This window comes from Nannospalax galili, unplaced genomic scaffold, assembly GCF_000622305.1.
Source record: "Nannospalax galili isolate Female #2095 unplaced genomic scaffold, S.galili_v1.0 scaffold411, whole genome shotgun sequence".
NCBI lineage: Eukaryota > Metazoa > Chordata > Mammalia > Rodentia > Spalacidae > Nannospalax > Nannospalax galili.
The window spans coordinates 608,672-631,759 of NW_008329714.1; the positions used below are offsets into that span (position 1 = coordinate 608,672).

The 23,088-nt window shown below is 46.1% G+C and overlaps 1 protein-coding gene across 8 annotated transcripts in view; it reads right to left on the reverse strand.

Moving 5' to 3' along the window:
- The window catches only part of Kiaa0556 (KIAA0556 ortholog), a 197,178-nt gene that overhangs the window by 74,137 nt on the left and 99,953 nt on the right, over positions 1–23,088 (reverse strand). For all 8 annotated transcript variants that reach the window (XM_029567752.1, XM_008841640.2, XM_008841654.3 and 5 more), the window contains 2 exons: positions 10,047–10,305; positions 7,941–8,075 (listed from right to left, as the gene is read on the reverse strand). In XM_029567752.1, coding sequence (XP_029423612.1) covers positions 7,941–8,075; positions 10,047–10,305 — 394 coding nt within the window. The remainder of the gene's footprint in view (positions 1–7,940; positions 8,076–10,046; positions 10,306–23,088) is intronic.

A 23,088-nucleotide genomic window follows, 5' to 3' on the forward strand; every position in this document is an offset into this window, starting at 1 on the left:
AGAGAGAGAGAGAGAGAGAGATCTGCCTAGGAGATCATAAGTGGAACACATCTCTAGGTGTCTACGAGACGTTTCCAGAGAAGTTTAGATGCCAAGGGCTATGACCCAACGAATAGATTATCTCTTGATGGATCATAATTTGGGGCATCATTGGTAGGAGGCAGGATCTGGTTAGAGGAAGTAGGTCTCTAGGGACATGTCGCTCGGGGCTATATCTTATACTGACTTCTTCCTCTATGCTTGTTTTTCCTACTTCCTGTGCCCCATAAAGAAGTTTTTCCTTACAGGCACTCGCCGTCATGATGCTCTGCCTCACAACAGACCCCATAACACAGAGTCAAGTGACTGCAACTCTGAGTCAAGATAAATCCTTCCTCTCTTAAGTTGTCTCTGGCAGCTTATTTGGTCATGGCAATGAGAAAGTAAGCAAGACAGAGTGCGCACCTGTCCACCGTGGCGTCAGAAAACAGTCATAGCTGTGGGTACTTCAGCAAAATGGCCTGTGTGGCTGACTTTGATGTGACAGAAGCAGCTGTTACTTCTATCATCCTGGGACAGGGACCTGTCGTGGCACCTGTGGTGTCCAGGGACGCATCCTTTTTGTTCTTCTCACCTGGGTGGATCTCATCTGTGTTTTCCTGACTATGGAGGCTTCAGACTGATCAAGGGAACACACGTTCTTAGAGTTTCACTGGGACCAGCAGGGAAAGAGCATGCTCTTCCCTTCAGGCTTGCAAAGCAGGAAAAAAGGAGCCTGAGCCCCTGGCACTGCCTCTGCACCACCAGTGAATGCTGCTGACCATGCCCTAGCTGTGGTTCCCACAGTGCATTTCCTGGAATGGAAGTACTAAAGGCAGTGAGAACTCTTAGGGGTTGATGTGCTCAGGCTCTGCCCTAGACCTACTGAGTCAGGAAGTGCGGGACTGATGCTCAACCATTCTGAGGCAAGTTGAAGTTTGAGAACCACTAGGTGAGAGAAAAACATAGCTAAGTGAGGAGAGAATGGCTTTCTGGTGACACCACTCCAGCGCCAGGATTGCACAGGTCTGAGGTCCTATCCAAAGTCCCAAGTCTTTTAGGTCTGTGAGTCACTCAGCTTCATTTCCTTTGTTACCTAAGGCAGGCTGGTTTTCTTTTCTTTTTTGAGACAGGGTCTCACATAGTCTAGTCTAAGTCAGTATGTAGCCAACCTTAAACCCCTGATCCTCTACTTCCCAAGTGCTGGGATTACAGACACACAGCACCACAGCAGCCAATTTGGATTTTCATCACTTGCTATTGATGAACGCTGACTAGAACATTCTAAGTCTGGACTTTGACATATGATGCTTCTGCTGCAGTGTTTGGACAGGAACACTAACTATAGGGCTGTCAGGATCCTCTAATTCACTCACACTAAGGGTGTTACTGTGGCTGGCAGCTTATCTGGGGAAAGTGTTTCCAATATATCAATTCCCTAGGCCACTCTGACAACAGAGATGGTAAACTTTTTGTATTAAAGACGAATGTTCGCTCACCTTCTGAAAGACAACAGGTCTCTGTGAGGAGATTCCATTAGTTTTAGAAAGCTTGTAGATAGATACTAGAACAACATGGGCTGGGAGCGAGAGGCAGGGACCATGACCGTGATCGAGGGGAATGGGGCTACATGGAGTTGTGTCATATGCACATCAAATTGACACAAGGTCAACTGTATGGACTCAGTCAAAGAAAAGGGGGTGGGAGGAAAAAGATTTTGAGAGTACAGGCAATGGGGTACCCTAGAAGGGCAGCCTTTCCCTGAAGCACTGCTAGAACATCTGCTCCAAAGATTACAGAAGTTGGTTTGAAAAAAAGGAATCTGTTTGAGGGCACGGAAGTGAACAGAACTGTAAAGTATCATGGGGTCAAGGGCAGGCAGGAGAAGGAGACCTGGAGAAGTGAACCCAATATCTTGGTGTTCACTTCCCCCAGGTGTTCATGATGCTGAGAAGAGTGGCCATAGCCTAGGAAGCTGAGCACAGCTTGTGACAGACTCAAGGATGACAATCTGAGAGTAACACTGACCTAGAAATAGGCCTGAGTGAAGGGTATGGAAAGATTAGCAGTACAGGCAACTCAAAATTACTAGTGACCATACACAACCACAACGTCTAATAGGGTTTAAAACCCAGAGGGAATTGAAATGCAGAGCAGTAGCTTTTAAACTGGGAGGGGGAACAGAGTTAGAGCTGTGAGGTCTTTTCACTGAATGGGAAGTGGTAAACGTGCTAATTTAAAGTAGATGCTAATAAGTCAAGAATACATTTTGTAATCTTTGATAATGACTAAAAGAATAATAAAAGACTGTATAACTAACAAGCTAATAGGGAGGAGAAAGAGGACTAATACAAGGTAATCAGTTCACAAAGGAGGGGACAAAGATGGAGATGAAATAGGTGGAACAGATAAAAAACAAACAGCAAGATTGTAGGTTTAAATTAAAACATATTTGCAATTATATTAAATGTAAATGGACTAAGTGTTGCTATTAAAACATACAGATTGTTGGAGGATAAAAATAAAAACCAATTGCATTCTGCTTACAAGAGACAAACCTTAATATAGAGATTCGGGAAGTTAGAAAGTGAAAGGATGGAAACAAGATGCACTCAATAGACACTGGCTACAAGAAAGCCGAGTAGTTCAGAGTCCGAAAAGACAAAGCACACAGTAAACAGGTAAAACACAACAAGGAAAGGCTCATTCTGCAAGGAAACCACTAACGTCTACTTTTTAATGCATCCAACTCATAGCTACCACCCAAATGCAATTAGCATATATGAACAGTCCACCCTCAGATTCTGCAGGGGCTGGGGTGCAGGCCCACTGCCCTCTCAGAGTGTTTTTGGCTCCTTGTGCTCTTAGCGGTGTGAACACTTCACTCCCTCCATCCACTGCTGCAGTTTGAAATACATTTTCCCTATGACCCACACCTTTAACAAAGTCAAGAGTTTCACCCTGGCTCAGCCAGGGCACCATGATTCCCCTTCCTGGGAAGAAACGGAGATGTCTCTGGATCAACGACAAGACACTGTATCTGCATGGAGCTGTCTGTGCAAAGCCATCTCTGCTGGCCTACATTGGCCAGTGGGTTTCTGAGGGCACCTAGCAGGAACACCTCAGTGATAAGGCCACTTTCCCCTGGGTCACCAAGACATCACATTTGGCTGGCAGAGGAGTCAAGTGTGCTAAACAGCCTATGATAACAACCACCTTCAATACTGACAACCTGTTCCAAGTAAGGACTCCAGGACTTCCAGCAGTATCCTCTTTAAGAACATCAGCAGCATGAGCTGCATCGGTTGCTCTCCCAGGAACTGCAGGTGACGGTTTCCAGCAGGGTCAGCCACATGCGTTTTCCTATACACTTGTGCATTTCTATGTGGAGCCAGGAATGTGTCCCCCAGGCCCATCCACCCTGGCTCCTCATTTCCCGTTCTTGTTTTCCCTTTACCCTCATCAACTCATTGCACCATGGATGCACTTTTGAGAGGAATATTATAAATAAATTAATTATGCTCTATCAAAATCAGAGCTGAATTGAACTGCATCTCTTAAACAGATGTTAAATGAACTGGGGATGTAGCTCAGTGGCATAGCACTTGTCTAATGTGTGGAAGACCTTTGGTTCAATCACCAACATCAAGAAACTAAGAGAAGCTACTGAGTTCTAGCCCCAGTGCCAGGAGTGTCTTCATTTGGAAAGGGGTCTTTGTAGATGATTCAGCTAAGATCAGGTCACTAGTGTGGCTCTCAGTCCAATACGACTGCTGTCTACAGAACTAGTAAGTCTGGGCACAGAAATACATGCATGGGAAAGTACTATGATCACAAGCCATTCTGACACAAGCCAAAGAGCTATGGAAGCTGGAAGGGTTCCCTGTACCTGTGGAAGATGGTCTGTCAACACCCTGAACTTGCCCTTCAGCCCCAAGAACTATGGATTGCTTTGTTCAGGGAGCCCTGGAAACTAATCCAATGTGCACAATGATTTCAGTTCATATACGGTTTATATTTTCAAAGTACTAACAGTAAATATTAAGAGCAATATACATCTATCAGGACTGGGTGGGGGTCAAGGTAAAGCTTAGCATGCATGAGGTCTTGATCTCTGTGATAGTAGTCAACTTGTCACAATCTAGAGTCACCAGGAAAGAAAGTCTAAATGACAGATTGTCTAGGTTACATTGGCCTGTGGACACATCTGTGGGGTGTTGGGGGCCTCTGTTATGTGAAGTAGAAGTCTCTTCATATCCGGATAGCTCATGAGCTTGGAGTTATGTGCTGAGACTCCTTTCATAGCAGGGTGCTTTCCTGGCATTTTTCCTGACTCTCCTTTTGAAGTGCCCGCCACAAATGCCATAACATAAACATGGCCTCTGGCTCTAGGAATACCATGCTTTCCTGTGTGATTTTTCAGGTAGTCAGCAGTCTGGCAGCATGGCAGAAACCCACTTCCATATGCAAATAGAATGTCTCACAAAGTATCTATCAGCCAAAGCTTTTACCACTACCCCCATGGTATAAATATCCCAGTCTTCTCTCAGTAATAGAGAGCTGGATCACAGAGAGTTGGATCATAGAGAGCTGGATCACAGAGAGCTGTATCAGAGAGCTGCTGGATCACTAAAAGCTAAACACTTAATAAAAGCTGTAACATGGACTAAGCAGAGTCCCGTGTCTTACTACCAGCGATCCAGCCTCTCCGGAGGCAGCATTCCTCCGTCACCGACTCACGGAACCTTAGCTTTAGGCACCCTAGTACTTTCCCGCATGGTCCAGTGGCCAGTGGACCCCGAACACGGAGAAGCCCGCAGACCCGTGCCCGCCGCGACTCTCCAGGTGTGCCCGCGCACACCATGCCAGGGTGCCCAGCGTGCCCCATATCTGGCGTCCAACGTGAGAGCCTCTGATGACGTGGAGGCGGGGCACGCTGGGAACGCCCACGTGACCAGAGAGGTAGACGCCTGTGGCCAGGACCACCGTGACTCTCCAGGTGTGCCCGCGCACACCATGCCGGAGGCCCAGCGCGCGCCATAGTCTCCAATGTCTCCAAAACACTGAGGAGTAAAGTTGAGAGGGGTCTGCTGAGAAAGGTCAAAAATACGCACCATAGTGGGGGATTGTCTTGATTGCCTTAACTGATGTGGGAAGACCAGTCCATGGTGGGTAACACTATCCCTGGTTTGGTCTTGGACTGTTTAAAAATAGAGAAACTGAGCTGAGCACAAGAACAGGTGTGCATTCATCCTTCAGCTCGACTGTGGATGTGCAGCTGCTCCTGCCTTGATTTCCCTGAAGTGATGACTGTAAGCCAGATAAAACCTCTGCTTCATAAGTTGCTTATAAAGAGGTATTTTATTACTGCAACAGAAATGAAATAGAACAGGCTCCAACTCCAAAACTGGAAGAAAAATCATAATACTATAATAAGCACTAGAAAAAAATGTAGTAAGTAACTCAAACTTGGGTTTTAGGCATGCTACTGTTTGGGACTAGGCTGACTGGATATGCCATGCAAAGAGTAACTTCATTAGTACGTGAGGGGCTGCATGGGGTCAGGAAGAGTAGAGACTGCAGTCCAGGTTCTCAGGTGCAGGCTTTGCTGGCTGTGTGGCCCTGGACAGATTCTTTGAGTCTCTGTGTCTCAGTTTCCTTGGTATGGTGCTGTTGGAAATTGCAGTAGCTACTTCTTGAGTTGTTTGGATGACTACATGCAAGCTTGCATCTGCAATGCTGATACAGCTTGAGGGCTCTTCATTTTATTACTTGCATATGGAAAAAGCCACCACAGCACATCCACTAAAGAGGAAGTCCTAGCAGCTCAGTAGGATGGCTAGGAAGACAGCCCAGCCACTGCTGCAGGGCCCCCATCCTACACAATGGACCATACTCTAGGTTTCACTTTAAATTAAAAAAAAAAGATTTTGGTGCTGAGGAGGGAACTCAGGTAAGAACAGTGAGGCCTGTTGAGATGCCACATGGAAATACCACCATGTCCTCCATCTGCTTCTGGGACTGAGCTAGCCCTTCACCTAGTCCCATCACTCTCTTCCACTTCTCTCTGACAGAAGCTGGCAGAGCCAGAGTCACCAGCACTTCCTGCTGTCCTATGTGCACTATTGTGTTAAGCCCTCTAGATCACTTCAGTATGGGGACACCCCTGTGACCCCCATCAGCTGCTGGGATCTTGACTTGCTGACTCTGACTCACCTCCTCTCCATAAGCACCTGGTACTAGCAGCCCTGCTGGGCTCTGTCCCCTCTCGATGCAGGTCAGAGGCTGCAATGCCTGACAGGCTGAGACCCACATCCATATGCAGACCCCAGCTCTGGCCTGACTTCATGAGTGTCTGCTGCTAGTGACATGGACTCAGAACAAGCCCCATCCACATGACAAGCCAGGAACCCATGCAGCTGCTGAACCCCAGTTCTTCTACCATCCTTCCAGACTTCCACCTCCAAGCTCTGTTTCTTTGGGCCTCCATCCTCAGACAGGCATTTATTATGGGGAGAGGCAGATTGCTAGCATACCTGGATCCAGCTATGCCTGAAGGTCACCCTGCCTTTGGACTTCTCAGTTTTCCAGACTCATCTATTCTTTTCACATAGTTGCTACAGAAAACGAACTGTCTTGGGGCTGGCGAGATGGCTCAGAGTTAAGAACACTGGCTGTTCTTGCAGAAGACCTGGGTTTGAACCCAGCCCCCATATGGCAGCTAACAACTGTCCATAACTCCAGTTCCAGGGGATCCAACAGCCTCTTCTGTCCTCCACAGGCATCGCACAACATGGGTGTACTTACCTACATGCAGGCAATACACACATACACATAAAAAAATAATAAAAAATAAATAAAAATAAAATTAAAAAAGAAAATGAACTGCCTTGTGGGGGTTTTAAAATTGTGTGTGTGGTTATGTATGTGTGTACATGCATTGTGTGTATGTGTGGTATGTATGTGGTGTGTGTATGCATGTGAGAATGTGTGTGGTATAAATGTGTGTGTGCTTGTGAATGTGGGTATATGCATATATGTGTGGTATGTGTATGTGTGTGTGTGTGTGCATGTAGGTGTGTGAGTATGGTGTGTATGTGTATATGGTGTGTGTATGGTTTGTGTGTGTATGTGTATATACTATGCATTTGTGTATGGTGTGTGTGTGGTATATAATATGCATTTGTGTATGGTATGTGTGTGGTGTGTATGTATGTATATGTGGTTTATGCATGTGTTATGTATATATATATGTGGTGTATATATGTATCTGTGTGTGCATCTGTATGTGCACATGGATGTGTGTGGAGGACAGAGATTGATGTCAGGTATCTTCCTCTGTCTCTCGCCACCTTATTTTTTGAGACAGGATCTCTCACTGAACCTGAACTGACTTGGCTAGGCTGCTGGCCAGCAAGCCTCAGGAATGCTCCTTTGTGTGCCTCCTCCATGCTGAGATTACAGGTGTATACTGCCATGCTCAACTTTTTACATGGTGCTGGGGATCTGAACTCAGGTCCTTATGCTTGTACATTAAACATGTTACCCACAGAGCCATCACCCAGCCTCATGTCTGATAAATGCAAAGTCTTTTCCTACTGTTTGATTTGGGTGGTGTGAACCAGAAAAGGCCCAAGTGCTTGCCTTGAGCAGGCTTTCACCAGACCTTGGACCTACCAGCAGATTGAACTAGCCAACCTTATAACCACACAAGCAAATTCCTCCTCATAACCTCTTTCTCTATATAAAAGAAATAGCCCTTTGTTTAGTTTCTTGAAGAACTCTGATCAACACTTTGGCAAGGTCAGGTCAGCCTTCCAAGAAAGGTAAGGAAAAAGCAAGGACTTTCATCATGGCACAGACTGGGAGTACCCACCCCAGCCCAGGCCTCCTGCCCCGCTCAGGGTGCCCCCAACTCTTACTAGACGAGCAGGCCCTCTCTTGGTCTGGGCACACGGCAGGAGGCTGTGGATTCAGGTTCCCCTCCAGTTTGCTGGGAAGGAAGACTTCAGCGTCGTCCTTCCGCTTAGCAGACAGAACCCTCTCCCTCTTATTACCTGTGGGGAAGCAAAGGCTTCTGTGAGCCCTGAGCATAGGCAGAGCAGGGTGATCTTATCAGACATTTGTTTACTATTTGTTCACATGTTCATTCAACCAATATTTACTGAACTCCTCTGTGCCAAGGCACCTTGCTAGTCTGGGATTATGAGAACAATGCAGACAGAGCTGATAAACAAATGAAACACTCTGGAACAGACATGGGTTTTTAGTATTTAACATGTCCAGATATGACAAATCCTTACCAAAAGCATGCGCACCCACAGAGAGAAAGTGACTGTGGTGATGAAATTGCTGGGGAAGTTAAGGAGATTGCCAAATCAATGAAGCACTAGCTTTAATTGGTGGCGTGGTGTAATGGTTCCAGCAAGGTCCTCTTGGAGCTTGAAGGGGCACTTGCGTCCTCCAAGGGCTCACTGTCTAGCTCGAGAAAAGGAGAGCTGAATGGATGAGAAAACAGGGTACAGACAGAAGTCATGGAGTGTGTGGCCCAGAGGACGAGGGTATGGGGGTGGTGACAAAGAGAGTCTGTGTGGACAACTAGGCTGTTACTAGGCGCACAAAGGTGGGGACATCCTGGATACAGAACACCATGTGCAAAAGGTTCATGATGGCTTGGGGACTACCCTGGCCAGAGGGGCAAACTGTTGCCAAGGTTTCTAGGAGGACCCTCAGCACTGGTGGCACATGAGCAACTTCCAATGCCAGGTGGAAAAGGCCTTTTGTGTGTGTGGGGGGGGTGTAGTGGGGCTCCAATGCCAGGTGGCAAAGTCCTTTTGTGTGTGGGGGGGGTGTGGTGGGGCTCCAATGCCAAGTGGCAAAGGCCTTTTGTGTGTGTGTGTGTGTGTGTGTGTGTGTGTGTGGTATAGTGGGGCTCCAGGGCAGGTGAGAAACAAAGACGTCAAAGGTAGGAATCATGTTTGTACTTAGGAACTTCCTGGCCTAGGAAGCAAGCAAACCCAGGAGGTGACTATCTAAGTGTATGGTGTTCATTAACACACTCCTCTTTTACTGGGCTCTGGCTACAGTGGCTCTTTTCCAGTGCCCTTTGGAGCCCTTACAGCTGGAAGGCTGGGCCCATGGTTGGGTCCACCTCAACATTCCTGCCCTAGCTCTAGCACTACCTCCTCTGGGAAGGCTTCCCTGTCTACTCCAGCTCTAGTGGCCCTCCATCCCCACCAGCATCCTGCTATAACTGACAGAAGTCATTGCAAGCAGGTATACTCCATCATCTGTGTCCCCTTCCAATTGTGTCCCTCTGCTTTCTAGGGTTTCTCTGAAAATACTCTACTTGCCCAGTATCCTTCATGTTCCCTCAGATCCACCTTGGAAGCACCATCCATGCACATGAGTGGGTGGGCAGAACCCTTAGTCCTATTAACTGGCCCTGGCCCATCAGCCCCATAGTGATAGTTGTGAGATGGCATGTGACCTGTGGTGGGCTTCCTAATGCAGTTTTGAGAGCCTGGGACTCTGAGGAAAGAAAAAGTCACTTTCTAGTGGGGCTATATGGCCAATGTCTCCTATGAAGGCAACTGTGCCTCTGAACACTGGAGAGCTGCCTGAAGACAGAACTGGACCCTAGGGAAGTGGGAAGAAGAGGAAGGAAGGCGAGAGGAGAATTGGAAAAGAGGGAGGAAGGAAGGGAGGGCAATGAATTCTGCTCTAACTCTGGCTTTTCAGTTATGTAAGCCATTAACTAGTCCCTTTCACATTAGACAATTGGCATGTGGACTCTGCTAAACTTCTCACAATGCACTAGAGACTATTCCCATGAGGAAGTCCATGGTCTCTGAAGCCTTTGGGGAGCCTTCCCCTCTGCAGTCTGCAGGGCTCAGCTTGAGTTACCCCTGGCCTGTGAGGTGGTCTGGTCTACTCAGAGCTGAATCCCAAGAGCTGCTGAAGTTTAAGTTCTACAACTAAATGCATAGACACCCAAGGCTGAGAGAAGCCAGTGAGGCAGAGCTCACTTCTGGAAGTTGGGTTAAACTCCATCACTACAATTGCGTCTGTGGTCCGGAGACGCTGGCTTTCCAGCTCCTGTTCCTCAGGGGTATCCTTCTGCACTGTGTCCCAGCTGGAAAGAAGAAGCTCATCTCTGGGATGGCCTCGCAGCATGAGGTCCTCGGGCTCTGAGAGGACATCTTCCTCAATTGAGTCGTACTCCTCACTGGAGCCGCCCTTCTTCTTCTGGAGGTCTCCGACTAGTTCCAGGCTTTTTCTCAGCTCCTGTAGAAAGCCAAGAAGAGACACAAACAGGAAGACAGAATACTTTGTGACAAGCTTTGTGAAAATAGACCATGGGAAACAAAGAACAAGCCCTACCAAGCCAGCATCCAGTAAGAGCTTCTCAGCCTGGGGCTGGAGTTACTTTGAAGATGAGAAAATGAAGGTCGGGGGGGAAAATGAATGACAAACTGAGTTACAGTACTAAATGTGATGTCTGTAACCCTGAATGCCAGTAAAACCGAGTCTGGGTGCATGTGTGTGTACACGAACAAGTTTGGGTGTGTCACCCCTCAGATTCTCCAATTCCATGGGCTGTGAGGGGGCCCAAGAATTGTGCTTCTACAAAGGCAACCCAGATGTGCAATTCTGGGAGCACTTTGAATATGAAACCCCAAAGGCCTCCATATAGCCCTGAGACTCCAAATGAAAATATATTCAGCAGTGCCCTGGGGGCTTCACAGGACCCCAAGCCCACTTTCACAGGGTCATACCCCCCACCTGCACAGCCCAGCATGTGAGCAGCACAAAGATGTCAGGATATCAGCATTAACTCTGGCTGCCTGGTAAGCCCCATGTCTCTTATCTCCCTGGGATGGCAGGCCAGGCATTAAGATCTAACTATCAGATAATTTTCCATGATTCTTTTGTCTCCACAGGACAATAGGCTATGTATTATGATCTCTATGTAGAATAATCAAATACCTATCACCAAATTAGGACATTTCTGAAATGGATATTTAACCTGTCAAAGTATACCAATCAACCATCCTATCCAGTTAGTACATTTGGTCAGCATAGTGTTTCTACCCCTAAAGTCCCCATAGCAATCCAACAGAGTTATGAGAAAATGAAAAGCAATCAAAGAAGGCTTGATGAATGGCCAGTCAAACCAAAGTTGTGACAGGCTAAAGATGCCAACATCTTACTCCTTGGTACCTGTGAGCCAGAAAGGGTTCAGAAGAAAGTGAGGCAGTTTTTGATCATCAAAAGGGCTGGGGAGATGATGCAGAGGGTAAACTACCTGCTATGAAAGCATGAGGGCCAGGAAATGAGGGACATGTAGCTGGTGGGGACGGGCCTGTCATGTAGCATAAGACTCAGAGGTGACTATGTCCTAGACAGAGTTCCATAGGAAGCACAACTTGTCCTCTTGGAACTGGCATTTGGCTGAAGTAATAAGTTGAAGGCATGGTCTGGGTTCCTCTTGCTGCTGAGTAAAGTGTAAGAGGCAGGAGACAGACCTGGGGAGAGAACTGCCAGAGGAGAGGAATCAGAAGATCACTAGGGAATTTTTCCCCAACCAGATTATAGAAACTGATAAAACTAGGAGACTGACTGTCAGGAAGGTATGTCCTGGGCAGAAAACCAAGGGAATTCCTGTGGTTTGTGGATTCCTTGGGCCATCTTGGCAAAGGTAGGCTTATGTAGGAAATATTGGGGAAGAAAAGGGGGGCCTAGTGGAGTGAATCCTACAGACAAGCAGAGTAGCCCCATGTGATCTGAGATTGTTCTTCTACCAGAAACACTTCAGCTAGAACTGAATGAGAGAATGAAAGGCCCAAAGAAAAAAGGCTGTCAAGAGTCCCTGCAGTCTATCGGCAGGAATGAGGCCTGAGAAAGACACACGCAAATGTGTTCTTCTAGGGAAAGCAAGGCTGCAGATAGTACCACAGATGAAGGTGGAGCCTGGAACCTGTGAATTACTTCAAGCCTTGAAGCCAATGAAGTTCACCCAGCTGGGCTTTGACATCGCTTGGTTTGTGAATTCCTTTCTTTCTCTTACCACTCAAGTCTATTCCAGTGCCTTAGAAATGGGAATGTCTATCTTTGTCATCCACAGATTCACGTCTGTACTGGGGCAGATCTCTTGTTTTCTGGTCTCACAGGTCCTCAAGATGGAGAGGAGTTCTTCCCACCATGAACCATACCATGAGATTCACTGCCTACTTTACACAATGAGGTTTGGGAGTTGGTGCTGAAGAGACTCAGATGCTGCTATGCACATGAGTTGACACCTTAATGGGGTGAGACTTTGAGAAATCTTATGATGGGATGAACGCATTTTTGCAGGCAGGATGGATGTGAATCTGGGGAACAAGAAGGTGGATAAAAGACGGAATAAAAGGCCCCAAAGATGCTCCCATCCTAATCCCTGGCACCTGAAAGCATGTGCCTTTCTGTGGCCAACAGCTGTCTAGATTAGCCAGGTGGGCCTGATGCATCTGAGTAGCTCTAAGAGGGAAGCAGGAAGAGCAGAGATGCCAGAAGAGCAGAAGCAGATGCCAGGGAGGAGGGAAGGAGGATGGGGCCAAGGAAAGCAGGTGCCTCTAGAATCTGGGCTTTCCCTGGAGCCGGCAAAAGGAATGCAGGCCTGCTGGCAGCTTGATTTCAGTCCCCACGGAAGCGAGTTTGGATTTCTGACCTCCAGCACTGTCAGTCACTATGTTGATGGGAACACTGTAGCAGCAGCAGCAGCAGCAGCAACAGGAAACCAGTATAAATACCTTTTTATCCCACCATCATTTTCCACCTCTTTTTCCTACCATCTCACCCTGTACCAGCATCAGGAAAACTACCAAGCAACTGGACTGCTGTCTGGAGCATAGAGAGCTTGCTAAACACTTGCTGAATGAGTCAATTATGCGAGGTCTAGGTGGTGATAAGCAGGGACATGGCACACCTCTACCTTAGAGGAGGTGGCATCAGTGACAGGACCCTTAGCAAGTTACTTTACTCCTCTGAGCCACATTGACCTTCATCAAATGGTTTACCTTGCCCCTGTCATACCACATTGTGTAATAAAGCAGGGTCTGAACCAGGAATGTTTTCCATAACAAGAGGCCATTTGGTAATGACTAGAGACATTTTAATCACAGCATGGGGAGGGAGTGCTACTGATTTAGTAAGTGGAAACTGGGATGGGGCTACACTTTCTAGAGGGTACCGGACAACCTTTATAACACAGTATGATCTGGTCACAGTGTCAACTGTGGTGAGGCTGAGAAGCCCTGTATTAGAGCAAGCATGAACTCACCAGGGTGTTCAAAGGATAACACCAGGTCTTCTAATTGACCATGCTGAGATAGTCCTTGCAGCCCTTGTGGGAGCCACACAAGTCCTAGTTCATGTCATCAAAGTCTGCCTGTGGTAGGCAGTCAGAGGCCAACAGATTCCCCCCCCCCCCCCTCCCGGAGGAACTATGAGCTCCTGGGTGGTCAGCAGCTTCAGTTTCAGCCAAATCTTTTACAGCAGAATCATGCTGTGTTACACTTCAGGTCCTTTGCTCATTTGATCTTCATAATAACCCCGCCAGATAAGAAGAGTAAAGCCCTATATAACCTGAGCTTGGTTAAAACAGGTAGCCTCTTCAACCGGCCCCCATTCTCAAATGGTGTTGGCTTAAGTTCTCTGGGGTAAAGTGAACCTCTCCTTGTTCACCCCAGCATTCTGACCCAGTCAGTCACTTATAAGATAAAAAGATGGGTACCAGCTGGGAGAGAGAGAGAGTCCTGACTATCCTTAAAATCCCACTCTGGCTCAGAACAGTCCCAGCCAATGGTCAAGGCAGAGAGCAACCCCCATTCATAGCCACAGGAAGGACTGTTGGGATCTGTAGACCCAAGGCTGATGAGCAAGATTCCTCTGATTACCTCTCTACCGTTACAGGGCCATACCTCCACATTCACAGGCCCTCAACCCCATGTTCACAGGGCCATAACCCCACCTTCACAGGACCCCCAACCCCACCTTCACAGGACTACAACCCTACTTTCACAGGGCTGCAACCCCATATTTACCTGACTACATTTTGGGGTTCCTTAAAGTCTAGAGCCTCTCAGATGGTGCAGTTTCTCAGAGATTAAGTGGCAGAGGTGGGCCTCCTCCTCTCAGCCACTCATCCTTGCTCCTTCTAGATTACCCATGCGTCAGGCTGACTCTCCTGCATTTTCCCTGACCCACCAGTGGAGAGGATGGCAGTGCAGCTCCCTGTCCTTAACATGCACAACTGCCCATGCTTGCTGGAATGCTGTGCTAATGGCCAGTTACAGTAGGAACCAGGAGACAAGACCTCTGCCTTCACTGGAGGGGCGAGCCAGAAATAAAGGAAACCAAACAGCAGTTCCCGCCTCTCCGTGTTAATTCATTGTTTATTAAGCTGATGGATCATTTAGGAAATAATATTTCTCATGACAAAGAAAAATGAAGTTCAGTACTTCCTCCTGTTTCAACTTTTCTTTTTCTTCCAAAAGTCAATGCAAATGTAAGACCTTCACATATATATGAAGCATAGATTCAGCATGGCTGATCCTTTCTTCACAAAGGAAGAATCCATTTGCTCACAGGAGGTGAGTGGTCTAAAGAACCCAGGCCCTGGTGATGCTCACGTGATCTGAAACCATCTGTTCCAAGGGCAAAGGGGAGCTGAGCTAAGAAGCAATACTCCCTCAAGAGAAGGCCGTCAAAACCTTTCCATCTGTGAGGAGCAAGACCTTAAGTTGGTGGCTTTGAAAGCTAACCTGCCTGTACTTCAAAGCAGTGCCCTGCTGTGGGATCTGCCAGGGGCTTTGAAGTTGTCACCCAGAATTTTCTCTGGAAAAACTTACTTTATAGCTTTGCTTTTAAACCCCGTTACATTCAATTTTAGCATTCAGTGTTTCAAATGCTAAATTCAGGCACTCTCCACAGAAATCTCCACATGGAGGCCAGGCTGCAGATACCACAGGAGCTGAGCTGATGGGGTTGTACACAAAGTGGTTTCTTCATGAAGAGCTAGGAGGAAGGAAGGGCCTCTTGGGTGCTAAAGACGGAAGGGTACTAGAGAAACCACTGCTAAAATGTAGCCAGGGTTTGGCAATCAGTGGATTCAGGGTCCATCCAACAAGCCTTCCCTCTCTGCTGGCTAGGAAAAGAGAAAAATGGGGTGACCACGAGGTGCCAAGGTTTTGCAGAGATAGTGACAAATCCACGTGATCAGAAATAGTAGCTGCTACTGTACATTGGACATCAACTAACCTCTCTATGTATTCATTTCAGTCTTCTGATACCCCAAGGAGGTGAGTGGCATCTTATTGGCTCAGTGGCCTTGAAGGACAAGCCTGAGGTAACACAGCTGGTAATGGCAGAGTCAGTGTTTAGATGAATGAATGGCTGACTCCAAGGTCCGGGCTCTTAACCACACTGATTCCCTGCCAGGTACCAATGAAGAGGCACTAGGGGAACAGAAGTCATGTGCTGTGTGATTACTGTCATTGACCAGCAGAGAACTGGTGATATCTGCCTAGAAGGGTTTTGCCACTAAATGTATATGTTATGGTCTGAATATGAAATACTGACCACAGGCTTGTATTTTGAGCCCTTGGTCCCCAGGTGATGATGCTACATGGGGAGGTGGTAGAAGCTTTGGAGGGGGACTTTTCAGGTTCTAGCTTAGGCCTGGCTTTAGCACTCTCTGCTTCCTGTTCTGCTTCCAAGTGTACAGCCTTTACTGCATGTTCCCACTGCCATAAATGGAGCCACTCCACTTTGACAGACTGAAACTTCTGAAACCATGAACCAAAATAAATGTCTCCTTTGTCATTTATGCTGAATGTCTGGTCACTGTGAGGAGTAGAGCATCTAGTACAGTGTGTGTTAAGCATTAGAGGATGGAGCCTCATACCCTGGACTAGACTTAGAAAGGGGAACCACCAGGTCTGAGTTCATCCATATCACCTACCTGGGCCAGAAAGGCTTTTTATTCTGTTCTGGTTATTTGGCTGATTTATTATTTTTAGTCATTCATTTATTTAAGAAACACTTTGTTGGGCTGACAAGATAGCTCGGTGGTAAGAGAACTTGCCGCCAAATCTGACAACCTGAGTTCTATCCTTGGAATCCACATGATGGAGAGAACCAACTCATGCAAGTTGTCTTCTGACCACCACATATCCACACCCACAAACAAACAAACATATAAAACATTTTAACTAAAAGAATTTTTTGTTAGAAATATCACCTCCCACAAGCAGGCATGGCTGCTAAAGGCAAGGGACAGAGCGATAGGTAGGATAGGTGAAGCTACTGTTCTCACAGGATTTGTAATGGGCAACAAGGATAGTTATTCCATACGAGACTCCAAGTATAACCCAAACCTAAGCTTGTCAGTCCCCTTCTCCCAAAGCCCAGTGGCTCCTAGAACAAAAGCTGCTTATAACAACACATGGCTTATGCTCTAATCTTAGGGCACACTGTATGCGTGTGTATTTGTTAACTTGTTTAAGTGCTAGGGGTAGAACCCAGGGACTTGCACATGTAGGTCAGTGCTGTACCACAGCTACAGCCCCAGCACTTAGTTTTATGAGTCAGGATCTCACTAAGTTGCCCAGGCTAGCTTTGAACTTGTAATACAGCCCAACCTGACCAAGAACTTATGATCCTCCTGCTCCGTTTCCTGACCACTGGGATTACAGGAGTATTCCACCATGCCCAGGTATACTCTATATTTTTTAAAATCACATTCTCCTACACTAATCTCCACAGAACTATTGTTAAGAAAATTTGAATTATTCATGTGACTCAAATATTATACAAGGGTTGTGGAAATGGCTCATGGATAAAGCATTTATCATGCAAATATATGGACTGGAGTTCTGAAGTTCTAACCCCCAAAACTTACATAACAGCATAGGGGCTGCCTATAATCCTAGGACTGTAGAGGCAGAGACAGTGGATCCCTAGGGCAAGGTGGCTACTTAGACTAGCCAAAATCAGTAAGCTCCAGTTTCAATGACAGACTCTGCCTCTACACTAAGAAAAGTGGAGTGAGATCAAGGAAAACACCTGATGCCAACTTTGGGCCTACATACACCTGTGCATGCATACATGCGAACATGCATACATGTATGCACAAACACCATGCATATCCAGGCAAACCCCCAAAATATACAATCTTTTTAGTTTTCTGATGCCCTTTGCTGTCCCTGGATTTTATTAATATACTTTCAAAGATTGATGACTTGCCCTTCTGTTCAGTCTGTAGGTCCAGCACAACAGGAAAACCAACCTGTCTTAGGAGGCATGGTGACAGAGGAAAAAGACCAGCAGCTCAGAACACACACAGTATGGGGGCTGCTAGACCTGACCCCAGCCAGGAGCCCCTGGACAGACCTCCCAGACTCACTTGTCCCAGTGTTCATGCCTGAACCTGCCAAGAGCAGGGGCTAGCTGAAGGACCAGGAGAGAGGGTGGGGCTGGAGAGAAACCAAACAAGACTGCTGTGGCGGATGAGGAATGGCAGGGAGCTTCTGAAAGACACAGACCATATTCAAGGAGAGATGAAAGCTAGAGAACTACAGAGCAAAATGTGGGGTGCAAACTTTCAACAGAAGGGTGGTATGTGAGTCTGTGTAGGTCTGTGTGTTCATATGCAAGTATATACACATAGCTGAATCAGAGCCAGGATCAAGTGAGAGGAAGCCCTGGACCATGCCCGGGGGGCTGCATTTAGGGGTATGGGCATGGGGGCAGGAAGCAGAGCACTAGGAGGACAGCTTCACAAGGTAGAGAGGCTAAGGTCCCCAGCTTCCAGAGCACCCACAATCCCCAGCATCAGCAGGCACCAAACAGTACAGGCAGAGGCAGTGGGATAACCAAGAAGGAACAAACATTTGGAGGAAATCAGTCTTTTGAAAGATAGGCACCAAACTTAATTAATTTAACTTTAAAAAAGAAAGAATACCCAATGAAAGAGAATTTAATAGGATAAATAGAAGATGACTTTAGAATACTGGAAACTAACATCCCTAGAGAGACATGTGGGGTACTTCATCCATGAAAAAGAAACAGCTAGCAATCTTAAAACTTCTAATTTTATTATTAACATTTCTGGAAAGATAAATTAAGCAGTGGAGAGCACCAAAGGGTGACTAATAAGTATGCCAGAAAATAATGCCAAGTGAGTTTTATAAGAATACAGTACAAAAAAGACAAAGAGAAAAGCACGAAGGAAAAATTAAGAGACAGAAGGAGAGGTCTGGACCAGTGTGTGCCAGTGGAGGCTCCAGAGAAGCCTTCAGACTCAGCAGGCACACCTGCTCCTTAATGGGACAGAGATACCCATACTGATGTGTTCATACAGATGAAAGGTATGCTCCATGAAAAATCATCCTGAAGCAACCATACACAACATGCCAAGGACCTAAATAGATAAAAGGAAACCAGAGAAATATAAGGCATAATGAGCAAGTTCATGGGACTCAACCGGATAAAACAGACAAAAAGTGGAGACGTATGGCAGGAATTTGCTAAAGAGCATTTCCGGGGAGGCTTATTAAAGACGCAAGTCCTGGGCTGGGGCTATAGCTCAGCAGTGGAGTGCCTGCCTACCAAGTGTGAGGCCCTGGGTTCCACCCCCTGCGCCCCAAACAAACAAATGCATTCAAGTACTTCAACTCCCTTCAGATTCTATTCTGCATCTCTAGGTATGATATGACATTTTTTAAATTAGTTTTTAAATTATGTATATATGTGTGCGTGCGTGTGTGTGTGTGTGTGTGTGTGTGTGTGTGTGTGTGTGTGTATACCTGCATGTAGAGGCCAGAGGTGGTCAATTCTTGGTATCTTCCTCAATCACTCCCTAACTTATTTTCTGAGACAGGGTCACTCACTGAACCTGGAGTTCACCAATTCAGGTAGGCTGGCTGCCCAGTGTACCCCACAGATCATCCTGTTTCTGCCTCTGAAGTGCTCGGGTTACAGATGTATGCCAGTGAATCCAACTTTCTGAATACTGGGGATACAAATTCAGGTCCTCATGTATGCAGCAAGCATTCTATTAACTGAGCCATTTCCTTAGCCTAGATTTCACATTTAAAAAATTTTAATTTTAATTTTATGTATATGATGATTTGCCTGAATGCATGCAAGTGCATCTCTGTTGTGCAGTACCCAACAAGGCCAGAAAGAGCGTCAAATCCTCTGGAACTATAGATAGTTGTTAGCAACCATGTGGTACTGTGAACCAAACCCAGGTCCTCTGCAAGAGCAACCAGTGCTCCTAACCTCTGAGCCATCTCTCCAGCACCCCAGTTTCACATTTTTAATAAGCAGGCTTGGGTGATTCTACATTGGGTGGTCTAAGACCATACTTTAAAGACTCACCAAGTTAAATAACATTATTAACAATTTGAGTTAATATATATATATTGAGAATGGTTATTCTTTTGAAATATCAGAGCATTCATAAAAATCAACTGGTAGGTCAGAAACCAAATCTTAGTAACTTTTGAAAAAAAAAAAAACAAACCCAGAAATCAAACAGGGCATTCTTTATTATAATGCAACCAAATATGCAACTAACATGAAAGGGCACCAAAAAGGAAAATTAGAAAAGCAAATATATTTATTTAGATTGTTTGGAAGGACTTTAAAAGAAAGAGGAAAAATTCTCCTGAAGTTACAGTTTATTAGAAAATGATGACAGCACTAGTGTCAATTGTGTGGGATGAAGACAGAACCCTATGCAGAGGAAACCCAACAGCCTTTCCATTCACAGAGTAGAAAACAAGACTGAGGATAAAATGAACAATTAGCTTAAGTGGCGAGGTTAATGGGAGTATGGTGGGGAACCTGAATAATCAAATAAACCAAAAAGTTTAGGGAAGGAACAGGTAAAAGCCAAAATGGCCTGAAAGAGAAATAAGTGGAGGAACCGACATGACTGGAGCCGGAATGGCTGGACAGAGGGAGCCTTCACATTTTATCCACTTTACTTCTAAACTGTTTGAATCTTTTTTAATGAGAAAGCACTTAGCATTAGCTGTTACATACAATGATAGAAAATAATGGGGAAACACCTAAGAAATTCTAAGTAGGTTCTAAGTGGGAGACATAAGCTAGGTCCTTTATACTAATACTGATCCTGAGCTCATTCTTCATTTTCAGTAAGACTGGAAAAGCTGCTTTAGTAGACCACATTCCATCTGGAAGCTTCATCTGCATAAGCATCTATGGGGTGTCCGGGGGCCATGTGGCCTGGTTAGTGTGAGCTCAGCATCACTGCACTGGCATCATTCCTGCCCAACACTACATCAGCTCTGCTCCTGCTGACCTCCTACTGCCTGCCCCATCCACCCAGGGTGTGCCTAATGCCATCAGTCAGGCTGTGCTTGGGTCTGCTGTCCTTCTGTCTCAGCTGTCCAGTTGAGGATCCTCGGCTGCCCCCAATGGTTCTGAGTAGCAGAGAGGCCAACTGAAGTGCCCCTGGGAAGGAGAAAGTGTACTTCCTCCTATCTGCAGAAAACTGATCAAGAATCAGTTTAAATCAGAAGTCACAGAGTGGTGTTCTAAGGGAGAAATCTGATCAGCAGGTATGTTTTGTTCTGAGCAGAGGAAATTGTGAATTAATCACCAACATAAAATATATGGAAGAAATCAAACAAATCCCTCCTCAGATACCTGGTTTCTGTTAAAACTAGAACACCTGACCCCACAGGGCTTGGCTGTGACTGTCCCTGGCAGTGCCCACCACTCCTTCCATGCCTTGGCTCTGAGGCCCCGTGCTGTGGCTTGCCTCCTGTGTGTGCATCATTCATGTGATTTAAAATACATTTTAAAATTAGGACATGTATCCCAAATCTAGAATTTCCCTCACTCCTTTTCCCCACTGACCCTTCTATCTTAAGTGGCACAAAAATTCTTTGTCAGGTTTAAAAAAAATGTTATGTTGAGCATGGTGGTGCACATCTTTAATCTCAGCACTTGGGAGGCAGAGACAGGTAGATCTCTGTGAGATGGAGGCCAGTATGGTCTGTATAATGAGTTCCAGGCCAGCTGGGGCTACAAGGAGACCCTGTCTCAAAACGAATGTTATATTTATTCATCCATGTGTGTGTGTGTGTGTGTTCACAAATATATTCCATGACACACATGTGGAGGTGAAAGGATGACCTGTGGGAGTCAATTCTCTTACTCTACCATGTGGGTCCAAACTCAGGTCACTAGAACCAGTGGCAAGCACCCTTACCCACTGAGACATTTTGCTGCCCCCTCTTTATCATCTTGTGTGTCCTTATAGTTTGGAGAATATTGTCACCATAATTACACTGTGGTGGTGTGATGTGGCAGTGTGCCTCATGAACACCTGTGCCATGCCCTCCTTTCCCATCATTGATTCAATTATTCAATTCCCTTGCTTAACTAAGATTTATTTGCACACTAACTCTATACCAAGCACTTTTCTAATGTTTGGCAACACAAGGAGCAACAAGACAGAGCTTGGATTTGATAACAGGAAGTATGCTTCCAGCTGTCTGTGTCAACCTCCTCAGTGACCTATAGGAAGACTCCTTGGAGGGGCCAGCCCTGTGAAGGGCATGTCTCCTCTGTTGCTATGGAGTTTGCAATATTGGGGAAGTTCTATAAACACAACCTAGGTGCCTCAAGTTCAGAGCTGGCAGTAAGAGGAAAGATTTAACCTACCCCTTCCTATTGGAAGGGCAAACCAGGCTCCACAGGAGGGTGAGGGTAACTTAGCCAAGGCACTCCACAAGGTTTACAGCAGGGCCAGCTGCTCTCTCCGGCTGTTCTCCACTAAGAGAAACAGAGGCCACACTTGAGTTACCATGACACCCAACAGGGAGTGGGGACTGGGGCAAGATCCATATGTATGCATAGAATATGTTTTCTAATTCAGAAAAAAACAGCAGCAGTGTTGATGACTACAGCAGGATGGGTGGGCCAGCTAAGGCACTCAGTGAGCCTAAAGCTGCCCTGCCTACCTGTGACCAAACCTGCCCCGCCCATCCCTGTGGGTCATATTTCACCTTGAATTTTGGCACTTGTTTTTCACATCTTAACTAGAGAGGAGGCCTTTCCTACCCCTACCCACCTCTATCTTCTTGGCATTGTTCCTCCACTCTTCTAGTCTGAGTCATATTTTTTAATGTGAACAAAGTACACAAAACCAAATATGCCTGTCATCCCAGCACTTGGAGGCTGAGCCAGCAGGATCTTAAGTTCAAGGCCAGCCTGGGTTACATAGTGAAAACCTATTTCAAAAAAATCAAACAACAACAACAAAAGAGAAACCAAATACAAAGGCTGTTCATTCATTGTCACTGTGTAATAATGTCTGAAGATAATCACAAGACAAAATTAAAATTCTATTTCTTAAAAATCCACCTCTTCAGTAAAAAAACAATTTTATGTCAAAATAATTATTTTGGTGCAAGAGGTCAAACACGGGCCATCTATGCACTAAGCATGTGCAAGACACATCCCCATCTCTAGCTACATGCAAATCACTTTCTGACCTTGTGAAAGCTATGTATCCTTCTCCAGCACTGCTGAAACTCCTACTTATGTGCTGACAGCTAGTTTTCATTGAGAATAATGTTCGGTCCTACAGAGAGCCGCCAGAGTCATCTCTCCACTCCCTTCCTCTTCCAAGGAGTTCCTGTTTTGCCCTTTGCTCACTGGCTTCTGAAAGCCCATGTGAATGTACTCAAGGTTAGCAGATCCTTTTCCTACAAGACAGCTTGCTAGCCTGCCTGTGTCAACCCAAATTCAGATCCACACCTCATGGAATCTTCTTATCCAGTGAGGGTTTTGTCTTTAAAACCTGTGGAGGCCAGAGTGTGAGGAGACACACGTCATCCTGGTACTCTGGAGGCTAATGCAGGAGGATTGAAAGTTTGAGACTAGCCTGGGCTGCACAGCCACATCCTGTCCTAATGAACAAGTAAATTAAACTTTCTTGAAATCTATAAGAAAGACCTTGGCATAAAAGTTCAATCTTTTGAACAT